The sequence below is a fragment of the Urocampus carinirostris genome, chromosome 1 (assembly GCF_059441175.1).
Source record: "Urocampus carinirostris isolate Australia breed hairy pipefish chromosome 1, RoL_Ucar_1.0, whole genome shotgun sequence".
Classification (NCBI taxonomy): Eukaryota; Metazoa; Chordata; class Actinopteri; order Syngnathiformes; family Syngnathidae; genus Urocampus; species Urocampus carinirostris.
Genome location: NC_142349.1, coordinates 66,413,935 through 66,430,753, shown reverse-complemented (window position 1 = coordinate 66,430,753; position 16,819 = coordinate 66,413,935). Strand labels below are relative to the sequence as shown.

General features: G+C 41.7%; 1 protein-coding gene across 1 annotated transcript in view; it reads right to left on the bottom strand.

The window, feature by feature from the left end:
- pif1 (PIF1 5'-to-3' DNA helicase homolog (S. cerevisiae)) overlaps positions 1–9,453 on the bottom strand; it is a 38,585-nt gene extending 29,132 nt beyond the window's left edge. Inside the window, exons 1-2 of the mRNA XM_088348985.1 lie at positions 9,375–9,453; positions 2,377–2,934 (exon numbers count right to left, since the gene is read on the bottom strand). Coding sequence (XP_088205111.1) covers positions 2,377–2,925 — 549 coding nt within the window. The 5' untranslated portion in view covers positions 2,926–2,934; positions 9,375–9,453. The remainder of the gene's footprint in view (positions 1–2,376; positions 2,935–9,374) is intronic.
- Positions 9,454–16,819: the final 7,366 nt, after the last annotated feature.

Below are 16,819 nucleotides of genomic sequence, written 5' to 3'. Positions count from 1 at the left end.
CCCGGAGGAAATCAATGCAAGCACGAGGAGAACATGCAAACTCCACACAGTAAGGTTTAATCCCATGACCTCAAAACTGTGCCGCACACGCGCTGACCACTGCGCTCATCACTAACAAGAAAATGTGATTCCAGTCATCAGATTTAGTGGGATAAATATTATAGTTCATTTTGTTTGTTTATTATATAGTACATTTTTTAACAGCAAGGCCAACGCTGCAATGTGCACATTAAATAGCTTATTTGATTTTTTTTGTACCCGTTGAAACAGCATTTATGTCAAAGTCAAGGCCCCAGAGACTGATTTTCTCCGGCCCTTGAAACTATCTTGATTCATTTCTGTATTATACACCAGAAATCATTGTCTATTTGTTTTCACTGTGTGTTACCTCTTGGAATTTACTTTATAGTAGTTTAGTAAATGATATGAAATAGCTGTTAATGATTTTTTAAGTTAGCCCAGTTTTGCTAAAGACATCCATCCATCCATTATCTGCACCGCTTATCCCCAGTAGGGTCGTGGGGGTGCTGGAGCCCATCCCAGCTATCTTCGGGCAGTGGGCAGGGGACACCCTAAACTGGTCACCAGTCAGTCGCAGGGCACACAGGGACAGACAATTCGCTCACTCATTAATTTGGACCAGCCAATTCACCTGACATGCATGTTTTTGGAATGTGAGAGGAAACCGGAGTGCCCGGGGGAAAGCCACGCAAGCACGGGGAGTACATGCAAACTCCACACAGGAGGTTCGATCTCATGACCTCAGAACTGTGCCGCACACGTGCTAACCACTGCGCCGCCATGCTGCCCTTTGCTAAAGACGGGGAATTCAATCTTTATCATTTGATCAGTCTGGCCATTTATTGGCTCTTAGCTTTATTTTTTTCATTCGGCTTCTCCATTCGTAGGACTTTGAAACCCTTGCGGAAGTCTTGAATGAGATACCAAAGGGAGACTGACGACAAGAGTGGCACCTAAACAACAACACGTTTTTATTAGTACTACTTTGGAATGCTCATCCTCCTGAGATTCGATCTGCAACCTCAGTGGAAATGTTCAAATCTAAGCTTAAAACACACTTCTCTATAGCATATGAATAACCTATATTTTATGTTGATAATGTGTGTATTATTTGCCCTCATGTAAGTTTTAGATGAGGGGATGGTGTCATAATTGCCTGTAGTTTGCAATAGTCTTTCCGGGACGCAACGTTTTTGACACAAAATTGTCATTATTACCCGATTTTTTTTAACAAAGATTTACCACACTCCAAACTTTTCGTCAGGCACATCCGCCATTGTTGTTTTGGTCTCGCGGTTCGAGTTTTCATCTGCACGCCGATCTCGGCAAACGAGACACGCCGATCTCGGCAAACGAGATCTCGTTGCTTCGAGATGACATAATTGTTGTGGTGCTTGTCGTCGATTTAAGGTGAACATCAACACAAAATTGGTAATTTCTTCAGTGTCCAGTAAAAAGTCAAAACATAATGCAGGAAGTGAAAACAACGGCAATAATTCCGGCACGAAAAAGCGGTGGAGAAATTCTTCATAAGATCGCGAAGGCAAGGAAAACACGTGCGTTGAAGCGAACGATTCGACGAAAGAATACAAAAGAATACTCCTAGCAAGAAAAGGACTTTTCTGCCAAAATGGACTAAATTATATTCCTGGTTACGCTATGAGGAGGATGATAATGGAGGCTACATGTTCTGTGATGCGTGTACCCAGCGTGACAAAAAAACTGGATTGCATAAATCATTTTGCAATACCAACTTTCAGAAAAGCACGTTGGATCGGCACAAGGACAATGAAAACCACAAATTACCTATGGAAATTCTGTTGCTGCAGGAAGAGAGACGCAGGTATGAACGGATACGACATCAAAAAGAATACATGCTTTCACTGCTAAAGATAGTTAAGTGGATGGCAGTATTTTCAGTATTTTGTATAATGTACAATATTGTGAGCTGAAAAATCTGAAGCGATAACTGCTTTGTATTACCAATTAAATGTGATGATTAAAACTGAATGAATATATAGATTTATATTACATATTTTTCACCGATTTACAATTTCAACCTCGATATCAATAAATTTTGGGGACCCATAGATCTCTGTTGGGACCCATAGATTTTTGAGCTTGCGAGTCACTTTTCAGAGGTAAAATGAACACTGGTCTTTGATCTGTGCAGCACTTTGAGACTCTTTGTGTTTAAGGGCTATACAAATAAACATTACTTGACTTGACTCATGTGCATTGCCATTGTATTTTCACTATTTTCCTTTGACCACAAGTGGCCCACGGGCCATAATTTGCACACCCGGTCTCATTATTCGGTAAATACAAAATGGTACTGAAGAACCTTGTACTCACAGGGCTGAAGTTGCAGTCACTCCTCGACCTTTTTATCTGTTGTCCAGTTCCAGGAGTCTTATTGGTACAGTCCGAAAGTCCTTTGGGCGGCACATTACTCCGATGCTCGTTGATCTTCTTGATGTCTTTCTGCTGCAGCGGGCTGATGGCCTCGAAGCAGCGTGGCAGCCCCGCTTTGAGCTTCTCTCGGGCGCTGAGAGTCTTCTCAGACAGCCCAGCTTGGTGTTTGATGCTCAAAGTCTTCAGGAAAAGGTTGAGCTGGTCAGGAGGGCAGTTGGAAATGAGCACTTGGATGTTTTCCGGGAGGAATTTGATGGTGCTCTTTCCATCACGGGCGAACTTGGTGAAGAGTTTGAAGTTTTTGAGAGGATAATTTTGCGGCACTTTGCCGTCGTGGACGCGGAGGACGAGCTCCTGGAACTCGTTGCGTCCCAGGAGAACCGTGGCTTTGCGGATGATTTGCCTCCGGGTGGCTTGTCCTGAGGCGTTCAGGTGCTCTGTTGTTACGCAGCACTGAAGCTGAGCCCCGCTGTCCTCCCCTCCGGACATCCCGGAAGCCTAGTGGGGATAATAAAGTTGAATTTGCAAGAAAAAACTTTTCAAGTGATGAGAAATTTGTGTTTGATATTTAAATGTATAATACATTTATTACAGAATCGGTATTTAAGAATAAAATGACAGAATTAGAACAGTCTTTACAGAGTGTACATTGTTCATACAGGATTAGATGTGGGATAAACAAGGTAATACTTTATAGGGACAGTGTGAAATATTTGATGACCAGATGTCGCGGTATTATGTAGTGCAACCAGAAACGAGTGCTACAAGGAAGAATATTAACTACGGGGACCAACAGTGACCAAAGCGCTGCAATTTTCTCCCATTTTTTGCCTAGCCTGTCACAAGAATTTGGTTTTTAGAGTTACCCGTAGCAGAAAGATGGCAGACTCTTATCTCATCTCATCTCATTGGCCACACCGCTTATCCTCAGTAGGGTCGCGGGGTGCTGGAGCCCATCCCTGCAATCATCGGGCAGTGGGCAGGGGACACCCTGAACTGGTTGCCAGCCAATCGCAGGGCACACGGGGACAGACAACTCGCTCGCTCATTCACACCTCGGGACAATTTGGACCGGCCAATTCACCTGAAATGCATGTTTTTGGAATGTGGGAGGAAACCGGAGTGCCCGGAGGAAACCCACGCAAACACGGGGAGAACATACAAACTCGGCACAGGAAGTCTGGAGCTGGATTTGAACCCACGCAGCAGGTTCCCAAGACATGAACTGTGCCGCACATGCGCTAACCACTGCGCCGCCATGCTGCCCGGCAGACTCTTACGTTATGTAAAATAAATACGAACTTTTCGACATAATAGTATTTTTAAAAATGCACGTAGCATGATATTTAATCAATGTTTGTTTATTATTTATGTAACGGGTGTAATAATAACTTTTGTTTTATTGAAATTCCTGCTGAAATATGTGTATAGTTTTTGGTAAGTGTCCTGCAATGATGAGTCCAACAGTGCCACCTGCTGGTACGGGGTAGGGTTTGTTTTGGCTTTTGACATGTGACCGGAAGGCGGGGTTTTGTTGGCAGTCTACAGAGCGAGCTGCCAACGAGATCAAAGAGATCAAAGCCAGCAGGGAAGCTAATCACGTGTTGTGACTCATTTAATTTGCAGTAACTGTAATAAAAACCTCATCATCCAGTCCAGCGTGAATGTGGATCTTTGGTGTGACAGGTAGACCGCGGTTACATTTAAATCAATCGTTTTCTTTTTTGGGGCGGCATTACCTCAGGAGGTAGAGAGCTCGTCTTGGGATCAAGAGATCGCAGGTTCGATTCTCGGCTCCTCCGTGTTATATGTCGAAGTGTCCTTGGGCAAGACACTGAATCCCTAATGACCCAAATAAGCAGGTAGACGCCTTGCATGGCTGACTCCCTATTGGTGTGTGAATGGGTAATGAATGAAATTTTACACTAGGCGGTGTTAAATAATACACTATGTCAATTTAATTCAGAGAATTATTTAAATGAAGTGCTGACCTTTATAGCTTTTCTTTATACCTGTATACCTGTATAATACATTTACACATAGGGCAGCACGGCAGCTCAGTGGTTAGTGTGTGTCCGGTACAGTTCTGAGGTCATAAGATCGAACCTTCCTGTGTGAAGTTTGCATGTTCTCCCCGTGCTTGTGTGAGTTTCCTCCCACATTCCAAAAACATACATGTCAGGTTAATTTTATCGTCGCCGACGACTTTAATCAAGCATGCTTAAGGACTGTACTTCCCAAATTCATTCAATATGTGGACTGAGCAACCGAGGAAAAAACACTGGACCGTGTGTACAGTAAGATCAAACATCTAGTTGGATCTGGCCATCTCTGTCTGTCCCTCACCCCCTCATACACCCCTCTCCGGAGGAAAACAAAGCCTATGCAACAAGGACAGTACAAACATCTTCTTTGTTCCTTTATCTATTTGTTTTCTTTGTCCTCACTGTAAAATGTGGACTTGGAGTGCCACGTCCAATATATTCAACCCATGTTGTAACAATGACAATAAAGGTATATTCTATTCTATTCTAATTGGCTGATCTAAATTGTCCCTAGGTGCGAATGAGCGAGTGAATTGTCTGTCCCTGTGTGCCCTGAGACTGGCCGGCAACCAGTTAATGGTGTCCTCTGCCCAATGCCTGAAGACAGCTGGGATGGGCTCCTGCTCCCCCGGGACCCTACTGAGGATAAGCGGTACAGATAATGGATGGATGGACATCTGCACATAATCAGTAATTAGAAATGATAGAAGTAGACTGTTTTTAATTGGCATTGGTTACAATGTTTTGTGCATTGTTCAACAAGGTTAAATCCGGAAATCCGGAATAGAAGTGTTTTAAAAGGCTTAAAAGAAAGACATTTTTGGGAAAGGCAACCATTTCCAAACGAAGTGCTTGTAAGTAAATCAAAAATACTGCAATGACATAATAATATCGAATAGCATATACATTTTCTATACAGTACTATTCATTGGAAATAATGTTTTCATGCAAATTTGAGCTTCTCATTAAAATTGCAATCCTGTGTCACAAGCTAGACTCTTGCCCTGGACTTTATTCTGATATTGATGAAGAGAACAAAAAAAAAGAATCTCTATTGCCTTTGATAACATCAGCGTGTATATCGTATACGGCGGATTAGACGTGGCACTCCTGTATAAACATGTAATAAAGGTACCGTATTTTCCGCACTATAAGTTGCACCTAAAAGCCTTTATTTTTTTTCAAAAACTGACCATGCGCCTTATAATACAGTGCGCCTTATATATGGATCAATATTAAGTCGCAAAGTCTTGCAACTAAGGCAAGCAGCCGCCGACTAGATTTTCCCCCGAAGGCGAAGTCGTCCGCGGTGTATGCTGGGATTTATATACCGGCGTTCCATTTCCTAACCAATGTGTCAATCATCATTTGAATCAGTCACTATTGGCTCAAGTTATTCGGAGGTAAAGGGGGTGGATCCTTTTTATCATTTACAGGCTCGCTTAGGCTAAAGGGGTGAAACAAAGCCTGCAATTGCCCGAAAAAGATGAATGTGAATCACACGTTGGGTTGCACTACGGCAAAGAGAAAACATTTTTTACTATTCCGTATTTGTAAATATTTGACTCTCCTGGATTTACTACACTCACGGTTGTAAGAAGACCATGGTTACGTATCATTATTGAACGTGATGGCTGCAAGAGAACTTAGGTGAGCTAGATAGATAGATAGATAGATAGATAGATAGATAGATAGATAGATAGATAGATAGATAGATAGATAGATAGATAGATAGATAGATAGATAGATAGATAGATAGATAGATAGATACTTTGTTCATCCCCGAAGGGAAATTCACATTTCCAGCAGCATCCCTGAGCTGAGAACAATCGAGAACAATCGAAAATAACACGGGAGCTGCTGGAGTGGCTGCCATTCGTGACGGCGCCGGAAGAAAAGATTCAATTTGAATCATGTACAAACAAACAAACAATTGAATCATATGTTGTTATGCATATAAAATATGCGGCTTTATATTTTCCCGGTATCTTGTTTTAGAACGATCTTGATGTTTCTGTGATGAGTCTATTTTTAAACTAAATTCAATTCTAAGTGTTTATTGTCATATGCACAGTAAAGAACCCCGTTTTAAAATTCTTACTTTGCTGTCCATACAGTTGCCAGCAAAAAAGAAAATGGAAACTAAGAATTGTTTGGCATTTCTTGAATCCCAAGACTTTAACCTTCCGATATTTGGAACGATGCATTTGAGTGATTGGTGACATCGTACAGACACTGATTCTGTACATGTCTGAGACACGTATTTGCTTCTTTGCAAGCTTTGGGAATGTTAAGGGGGTAATAAGTGTGACTGAACTATCTGACTGTTTGTTCGACGTTCCCATTGTAGCGCCTTATAATCCGGTGCGCCTTATGTATGGAAAATATAGGACCAAAAACTATTTTTTGGGGGTGCGCCCTATAACCCGGTGCGCCTTATAGTGCGAAAAATACGGTATTTGAAAAAAATCAAGTATTCAATATAATTATGACATATTCACAGGGCAGTGCTAGAAGAGTAGCCTAAGTTGTAAGTGCATCAGAAAAATAGTGCGTGAATAAAGTGCAATGACATTAGCAGCGATATCGTGCTAAAATAAAAAATACTGCACACATTACTGTACCTAAGCAACATATTTTTCAGTTTGTGTGCTTGTTTAGGGAGGTGATGGCTTTGGTTAAGAAACTGTCCCTGAGATTGCTAGTCCTTGTTTTAACGGACCAGAAGCCTGGTGAGCAGTAGGTTAAAGAGGTGGTGGCTGATGTTAGAGGGGTCCATTATAATGCTCTACTTCAATGTGCACAAGCCAGCAATGTCTTCGAGATTGGGCAGAGAGCAGGCGACAATATTCTGGGCTGTGTTGAGAACATTATGTCAAAAAACTTTCCCCTTTACGGTTTTATTGTTTAAAGTTAGTAATTTTGCTCGGGCTTGAATATGTTTTGGAGATTTTAATGAAAACTTGTTCACTCGTTATAGTGTTGCTGGAGTAAAACATTCAACGGACAAAATTAGCTCATTTAATTTATTACGTACGAGTTAGGTTGGCCTGATTGGCTATCCTCCTGAGTGCCTTTAGTCAGTACACGCAGCAGCATTAAGAGATTCCAGATAATGGATTACAGCCTGCAGTACGGCGGGGCAGTGGTGAGAGCGTGCGCGGCACAGTTCTGAGGTCATGAGATCGAACCTACTGTGTGGAGTTTGCATGTTCTCTCCGTGCTTGTGTGGGTTTCCTCCAGGCACTCCGGTTTCCTCCCACATTCCAAAAACATGCATGTCAGGTTAATTGGCCGGTCGGAATTGTTCTTAGGTGTGAATGAACGAAAGAATTGTCTGTCCCTGTGTGCCCTGCGACTGGCTGGCAATCAGTTGAGGGTGTCCCCTGCCCACTGCCCAAAGATAGCTGGGATGGGCTCCAGCACCCCTGCAACCCTACTGAGGATAAGCGGTGCAGATATTGGATATAATGGATGAAGTTAACAGCAATACAAATGCTGAAATTCACACATTAAATTGTTATGGTTTGATTTTGCTTTCAAGAAATTCTACAAATTTGGGTGATTTAATAAAAATGTTTTTGGGACAGTCTAAAAATTACCAATGACTTTAAACAATCTAAGTGATAACAAAAGAATAAAATGAATCTAAGCGATTCATTTGATCTATTTCTCAAGGTGATGCAATTTTTTGTTATGTAAATTCAACTTGATTGCAAAAATACAACCATATCAAGTGAAAATCCAATATGTTTGACTAATAATTAAAGATAAGAATCAAAATTAGTGCATCGTTGAAGGACATTTACAAGAAATGGATAGTTATGAATTTAAAAATTTAGTTTCCAAAACACATACAACGTGTCAAATGCAGTTACCCTATTTCAAATTTTTGAAGGGGAAAAAGCTTCAGTGTTTTATGGATTTGAATTTCTTACTTATTTTGTAATAAACAAGAAAGCGCAAAAACAATTTTGAAAACAAGGGGAAATATTAGAAATTAAGAGGAACTGGTATTTGTACTGGTAAGAAAGGATGCAAGATTGTTTTATACAATTAGAATGCAAAAACATTATGCTGCACTGTAGCACAAAAACAAGCTCTACACTAAATCTTTTTTGATATTTGTTAACTTCTATAAAGTCATGTTTTTTGTATAGCCCTTAATCACAAGGAGTCTCAAGGGCTGTACAGACTACAGATTATTGCAAACTACAGACAGCCCGCGGGCTGGATCCGGCTTGTTAGAATATTTAATCCGGCTTGCCATATTGTTCTGAGTATGTCAAAAATAGAAGTGGGTCTCAATGTCATTTTTCTGAAAAATGTTAGGATTTTGTTAAAATAAAATAAAACACTCCACCGTCCACTTGAATTTGTGTTACGTGACAAGTTGGTTCAGGTGTAAATTCTGCATTCACTTCACTGTTAAAAAACAACAGTTTACCACATTCAAGGGCAAACGTGAGAATCTTTTCCCCGTTGTTTGTAAATACATGTGTTGTGTTTAGAAAAGTAACCCTGCCCACCTCAGAACAGAAATCTTATGTAAATTATTAGGACAATTTTAAATAATAACAACTTCAAATGAAAACCCTCGAAAAACAAACTTGTGTAATATTGGGAGGATGAATAGTGACGGATCGTGACTGTTTTTGTCATTGATTCGTGTTGATCTTGAACATATTTCTCGATGTTTTACTTTAAAAACTAATATAAACAAGAAAAAAATGATAATTGAATGAGGGTAGTGTGATTTAAAAGTGGGCCGAAAGTATATCATTTTAAATAAAGCAACATGCAATAGTTAATCCAGTAAAGTCAAATGCAAGCACGGGTTGCAAGTATTACATAAACGCAGTTGTAAGATGCAAATCTAAATAAATATTTTACCTTCTTTTTGTCCAAGCTTGCAAGTTCTACTCCTCTCACGAAACGCCGATTTCAAATTGTCGGCGTGCGCACTTGAGCCAATCACATATCAAAACTGTGAACCAATCACTGCTAGCGATTTAAAGAAACAGCCAATGACAACGCGCATGTAGGATTGTCCCAACCAATTGCTGATTGCATGTGGGCGACGTCACAAGAACAGCTTTATTTACGGAAGCATCCCCAAAAGTACTTCCTTTCGGTTTTTTTAACATGGGAAAAACGATTTTATTTATTGAAAAACTTTTAAAAAGCCTTGTTTTTTGGAACGGCGAAGGTAAAGTAACTCCAATTGGAAGTTTTGATTGCGTAAATGTACCTCTAATTGTGTTGAGTGTGAATCTTTATAATGATAGTAAATCGTCAAAATATAACCCCAAGCATAATCTGTCCATTAACATTTTACAAGTTTACTTTTCCTTATTTACTAAAAAAGCAAGTTTGAATAATATTGGTAAACTGTTTTTCAAATGCAGCTCAACGTGTCGATTTTATGGTATATTTTGTTTTATGAGAAAAAAAGTTAAACGTCTAGTAAAATTTAGGGGGTGGCGGCATGATCCATCCATCAATCCATTATCTGCACCTGCATCTATCCTCAGTAGGGTTGCGGGGGTGCTGGAGCCCACCCCAGCCATCTTCGGGCAGTGGGCAGGGGACACCCTGAACTGGTTGCCAGCCAGTCGCAAGGCACACAGGGACAGACAATTCGCTCGCTCATTCACACCTAGGGACAATTTTGGACTGGCCAATTAACCTGAGATGCATGTTTTTGGAATGTGGGAGGAAACCGGAATGCCCGGAGGAAACCCACGCAAGCACGGGGAGAACATGCAAACCCCACACAGGAGGTTCAATCTCATTACCTCAGACCGTGCTGCCCAAAAAAGTTAGATGTCTAGTAAAATTATGGGGGTGGCGGCATGATCCATCCATCCATTATCTGCACAGCTTATCTTCATTAGGGTCGCAGGGGTGCTCGAGCATATCCCAGCCATCCTCGGGCAGTGGGCAGGGGACACCCTGAACTGGTTGCCAGCCAGTCGCAGGGCACACAGAGACAGACAGCTCACTCGCTCATTCACACCTAGGGACAATTTAGACCTGCCAGCCCCATTCGCAGCAATACTCGAATGGGGATAATTGATCGTGGCTGCAATGGTGCTGTTTCTGTTAGGAGGAAAGAGGAGGAAAGAGCCATCCCTCATGACACAAATTTACTCTGCCGGCCTCTGCTCTCAGTAATAGTGATCCGGGGATAAAGGATCGCGGCCGCAATCTTGCATTTCATTTAGGTTGGCCAGATTGGCTAGCTTCCTGACAAGATTACCTTCTGTCAGTACATGCTCGCAGCATAATGGGATTGCAGGTAATGGATTGCAGCCCGCAGCACAGTGGCGCAGTTCTGAGGTCATGAGATCGAACCTCCTGTGTGGAGTTTGTATGTTCTCCCCGTGCTTGCATGGGTTTCCTCCGGGCACTCCGGTTTCCTCCCACTTTCCAATAACATGCATGTCAGGTGAATTGGCCGGTCCAAATTGTCCCTAGGTGTGAATGAGCGAGTGAGTTGTCTGTCTCTGTGTGCCCTGCGACTGGCTGGCAACCAGTTCAGGGTGTCCCCTGCCCACTGTCCGACAATAGCTGGGATGGGCTCCAGCAACCCCGCGACCCTACTGAGGGTACGCGGTGCAGATAACGGCTGGATTACGGCCCCTCAAAGTGCATTCATTTAAGGCTGGAACCCAGTTACAGAAGAGACAGCTGGCAGGCATGTAAAAAGTGTGCTCTGCTGGTCTCAATATGCGATCAGGGATAACGGATCTCGGCCGTACGAGTGCAGTTCACTCTTCTGCAAAAAAGAGCCGCCTAACCCGACAAAAATGTGCTCTGCCGGTCCCCACCTGTAGAATTTTGCGATCGGGGCCAATAGACTGCAGAATATGTTCCAACCCGTGATGCACTGAGACCAGAAAGTACGATGACAATTTCTCATTGCAGTTCATTTTATCACCAGCTGGTGACTCCCATCTGTGTCTCTAAAGGTGACTGCATGCGTAGGATCTGTACAGATGGTGCATTTATAGTAAACAGTACACAGATGGATGAGCACTATTACCCAAAACATCACGTGACATTTCTACCTCTGAAGTTTTCATACACCGTGTTCCAAGTAAACAGACACCAAAATTACCCCCCGAAGATTTATCACCGGCAATGAAAATGGGAAAAAAAACACTTTTGTTTTGTTCTACAGTGGCAGTGCTTAGTAAGAAAAAGCTCAGACTCTTCTTTTTCTTATTCTTATTGCTTTTTCCCCGCAACATCAATTGCACTCGGTAACAATATGAATTGGAATACATTTTTATCATTGCTGAGAGAGCAAAATGCTCTCTATTAATCGAATGGCAATGAAGGAAGCATATTTGTCAATTTCCTCTCATTTCAGCCACTCTAATCATTAGCCTGATGTATGTATTTTGGTGTTATTGCGGCGGCGTTGGAAATAAAGCTTTTATGTAAATTTGAGCATCTCATTAAAATTGCAGTAATGCGTCACATGGTAGACTGTAGACCTTGAACGTCTTGGAGACTTTTTATGGGTGATCTCAGTTGGACTCAGTCATTACTGATAAGATGAACACGATAGAATTATCTTTTATTTTCTCTAATTACAATATTGGTGTATTGTATATTGTTTACAACAATAATTGGGGTTTCACTACAAAATAAACGTGTTATAAAAGACTTAAAAGATATAAATAAGATTACAAGAAAGAATATTAGGTAATATTGGTCTCAATTATATGTTAACCATAAAATAGTGCTGTCATGATTACTGCTCCTTTGGAGCCAACTGCCTCGGACGCTGATTGGCTGCTTGTCTCTTTTCAAAACCCCCGTCTTCCTGTCACCCATTGTCAGTCTGTCTGCGAACCTCAGCTCACGCTAGGCAAGCCCTTTCGACCCTGACTCTCTCCTGTCCCGATTCCTGTTTGATTCCTGGCTCTGACCCCTTTTCTGAACTTGCCGAGGTTTTTGCTCCCCCGTCCCGCGTCTGAGTAACCTGCTCCCCACGATCTTCGAACTACGGATCGTGTATTCTACCCTTTCCCTTCTTCCAATTAAGACTAAGAGAAACGCACGGAAGTAGGTCCTGTCTTAGTTCTGGTCCTGACAAATGCAATGACAAAATGGCAAAATTGAGAATAAATATATAAAATGTGAATATACATTTTCTATAAATAGTCAAGATAAATACAGTTGTTGTCAAAAGTTTACACACATGTGAAAAACATACCGTCATAGCTCTCTCGAGTTTCCAGTTATTTCTACAACTCTGATTTTTCTCTGATAGAGTGATTGGAACAGATAGTCTTTATCACAAAAAAACTTTAACGAGGTCTGGTTCTTTTAAGACTTTATTATGGGTTAGCAGAAAAGATATTCAAATCAGAAGGTTCAAAAATATACATACAGCAACACGAATTATCAATTTTGGGGACTTGGAAAGTCGTGTCAATGAATTGAGCTTGATAGCATGGCCCCTAATTTCTTGTGAGTGATTCTTGGTGACTACGGCTGGTGACTTCTCTGAGGCCATTTTTAAAGGGTTCATTGGATGTAAACGCCCAGAAACGCTACAATGGGAAAGTCAAAGGAGCTCAGCATGGATCTGAAATAGATCACCTTTGCTGTTAACCCATAAAAAATCATAAAAGAACCAAACCTCATGATTGTTTTTCGTGACAAAGAACTATCTGATGCAATCACTCTATCAGAGAAAAATCTGAGTTGTAGAAATAACTAGAAACTCAAGCGAGCCATGACATTATGTTCTTCACAAGTGTAAGTCGAATTTGGACCACAACTGTATATATAGAGACTGAACTTGTCTATCACAGATGTTACGTGCCCTAGAGAACCCATTAGAGGCTTTCTGTGAAGTAGAAACCTTTATTTTTTTTCCAATCATGAAACAATTAAATGCTCTATAGTTTGAAACCATGAGAAAAATCTTTTGACAGGCTCAAGCATTTGTTTACCATATCAAATTACTGTATCAACATTTTTTCCCAATATATTTATTTTAATCATCAAATAGAGAAGAGGGTGGAACGGTGGTTGACTGGTTAGAATGCCTGGCTCACAGTGCAGAGGCCCCTGGTCTGATTCATACTACTGGCCTAGTTGAGTGGAGTTTGCACGTTCTTTCTCCCCACACCTGCATGGGTTTTCTCTCCCATTCTCTTTGTTTGTTTTTTGTTTCGATTGTTCAGTCTCTTTTTCCTGTTGTGCTTGCTTGCTTTCTTGCTTGCCTTCTTGCTGTGTTGCTTTCTTGTCTTCTTGCTTTCTTGTTTTCTTGCTTACTCGCTTGCTTGCTTGCTTTCTTGCTTGCTCGCTTTCTTGCTTTCTTGCTTTCTTTCTTGCTTTCCTACTTTCTTTCATTCTTTTTTCCTTTCTTTCTTTCTTTTTTTCTTTCTTTCGGTCTTTCTTTTTTTCTTTCTTTCTTTCTAACTCTTTCTTTCTTTCTTTCTTTCTAGCTCTTTCTTGATTTCTTTCTGATTTCTAGCTTTCTTTCTTGCTTTCTTTCTTACTTTCTTGTTTTCTTGCTTACTTTCTTGCTTTCGTGCAGCCCCAAACCATGGCATTCCCAACACCATGCTTAACTTGAGGCACGACCCAAACATGTTTGTACGCCTCACCTGGTTGCCACCTCACATGCTTCAAACCATCTGACCCAAATAAATTAATCTTTGTCTCATCAGACCAGAGGATATCTTTCCAGTAAGCCATGGTCTTTGTAAACATACTTTTTTTTTATTGTGTCAAAGTGATTTTTTTTTCAGTGATGTTTTATTAAACATTATGATGAACTCTCTTCAGGAATGTGAGTGGTGTATTCACCTTTGTGACATACTGTATATTAGGAGAGATTTGTCTCAATAATTTTTACTCACATTTTTTGAGATTCACAAATATATTCTCAATTTTTTCAAGATCTAAAAATGGTATGCCTTGCTAAATTGTCATGATTACCGATGCGGGGCACCTGAGGCTGCCCCGTCGGCACCAACAGCCACGGACCCTGATTGGTTGTTGGACCCTTTTTAAACTCCTGTCTTCCTGAAAGAACTCGTCTGCGAACCTGTGCTCCCAGCTAGGCAAGCTTTTGTGACTCTCCGACTCTATCCTGCCCTGTTTTCTGTCTGATACCCGTTGCCGGCCTCTTTTCTGGACCCGTTTATGTTTTTGCTCCTCCGCCCCGGCTATCGACCTGTTTTTTCTCGCTGTCAAGTGCCATTTCCGCGTTCCGGCTATCTCCTACCCGTGACTGATGATTATTGGATCGTGGATGCAAGTCCTGTTCTCTTTCTGAATAAAACTGAGTAAAACGAACGCAATTGGATCCCGTCTCTGTTCCTGGTCTGTGACATAAATTAACACTCAAGAATATAAATCGCAAATGTAAACTGCAAATTCTTTGTATCTGCAAAGTAGATTCACACCGGGTTTTTTTCTTTTCATGGTACTGGAGAAATTGAAAAAAAAATGACTTCAAAAGTCCTTAAAAAGTGCTTAAATTTAGTCAATAAAAAGGTGTACGAACCCTGTACCAGAGGGCGGGGGATCTAAGATCTGGTGGCCAGTGTGAGATGTGTCCTTCATAATGTTGTCGGATCTGCTGTGGTACCGCAGGCCGACAATGTCCTCCAGATTGGCTAGGTAGCCGCCAAAGATTTTCTGGGTTGTGTTGATGACTCTCTGTAAGTGTCACAGTTGCCATGGCGCACAAATGGCCCCGCCTTTGTGGCGCCAGCTGCAGCTTGTTGACAGATAGGCTTCCCCACTATCCTGTCAATCCCCTTTTGTGAGTCCGTCTGCGAATCTCTGTTATTACACGGCAAGCCCTTTTTCGACCCTGACTCATGTCTGTCCCGTTTTTTGCTCCTGTTAATCTCCCGCTACGACCTGTTTTGATCTCAACCACATGTGAGTCCGACCACGTCTGCTCTCCCGTCCCGGTTTACGACTCGTTTCCGACCCCGACCCCGCCATCGCTCGCCACGGAAGTCCCACTTCCGCGTTCAGAGCGACCTGCTTCCTGCGCCTAGCGATCACCGGATCGTGGTGCAACCCTTTCCTTTTTTTCCAATAAGACTGAGAGAAACGTAACTTAAGAGGGTCCTGTCTCCGTTCTGGTCCTGACAGTAAGGTACTCCTATCCCCTGTCGTTCTCCTGTATATATTGTGATTTCATATGCCAGTATATTCTCCCCACTGTGGCCTGTTCATTTTTCCTGAGTATTATCAGGAAATGAGACTGTTTGTAATGAGGCAAGTATTAAAGGTTGAAAAACCCAGTTTCAGTCTTCCGCCCTATTATAAGCTTCATTCATGTCAGAAGAAAGGAGCAGTGCATTACTGCCAGGTCTGCTGTTTTTTAAATAAATCAATAGCGGAAATGCTAACGTCTATTTCCAACCAAGATGTTGATATTTGTTAAATGTTTTCCCTGGAAATCTATTTTCTTAATTTCCTAAAATTAATCTTGCTTGAACTTGCTTTCAGTACACATGTGAATGGAAATTTATTTGCATAATCAAATTTTAGCTTTGGTTGCCATGACAGTCTAATGTGGCGAGGAACCTCTGAATCAATAGTACTAGCCCATGTATTTGAAGAGCAAAATCAATTCCTTTTATTTTTGTTTTATTCTGGACTTGTTTGCTTTTTGGTTCAGAAGAACGAGAGCCACCATTTCAAATTAAATTCATTTTTTAGCATTTGCATCAAGATGTGGCAAACAATTGTATGAAATGAAATGATCTGCATTTATATAGCGCTTTTCAAGTCAATGACTTCCCAAAGCGCTTTAAAATGTGCTCCACATTTCCCAATAGCGGCCTTGCAGCCATGTAAACGCTAACCTGCTTATTGGGGGTATTAGGGGTTCAGTGTCTTACCCAAGGACACTTAGACATGTAACAGGGACGAGCCGGGATCCGAACTGGGATCCCTTGATCCCAAGACGAGCGCTCTACCTCCTGAGCTTCTGCCGCCCCCTTTTTGAAGCTACCATTTATATACCAATTTGATTTTTATTTATAGATAAAAACTCATGATTACTGATGTGACTCAGCTGTGCTCGCTTATTTGGCGCCAACTGCCGCGGGTTCTGATTGGCTTCTGATAAGTATTTGAACCCAGTCCTGTCCGTCCCCTTTTGTCAGTCCGTCTGCGAACCTCAGTAAACACTAGCCAAACCTTTTTCGCCCCTGACTCCCACCTGTCCCGTTTTATGCTCCTGTCTGTCCCGGCTTTGCCCCGTTTTGATCCTAACCACGTCTGCTCTCCTGTCCAGGCTTTCGACCTATTTTTGGCCCCGACTACGTCTTCTCTCCTAT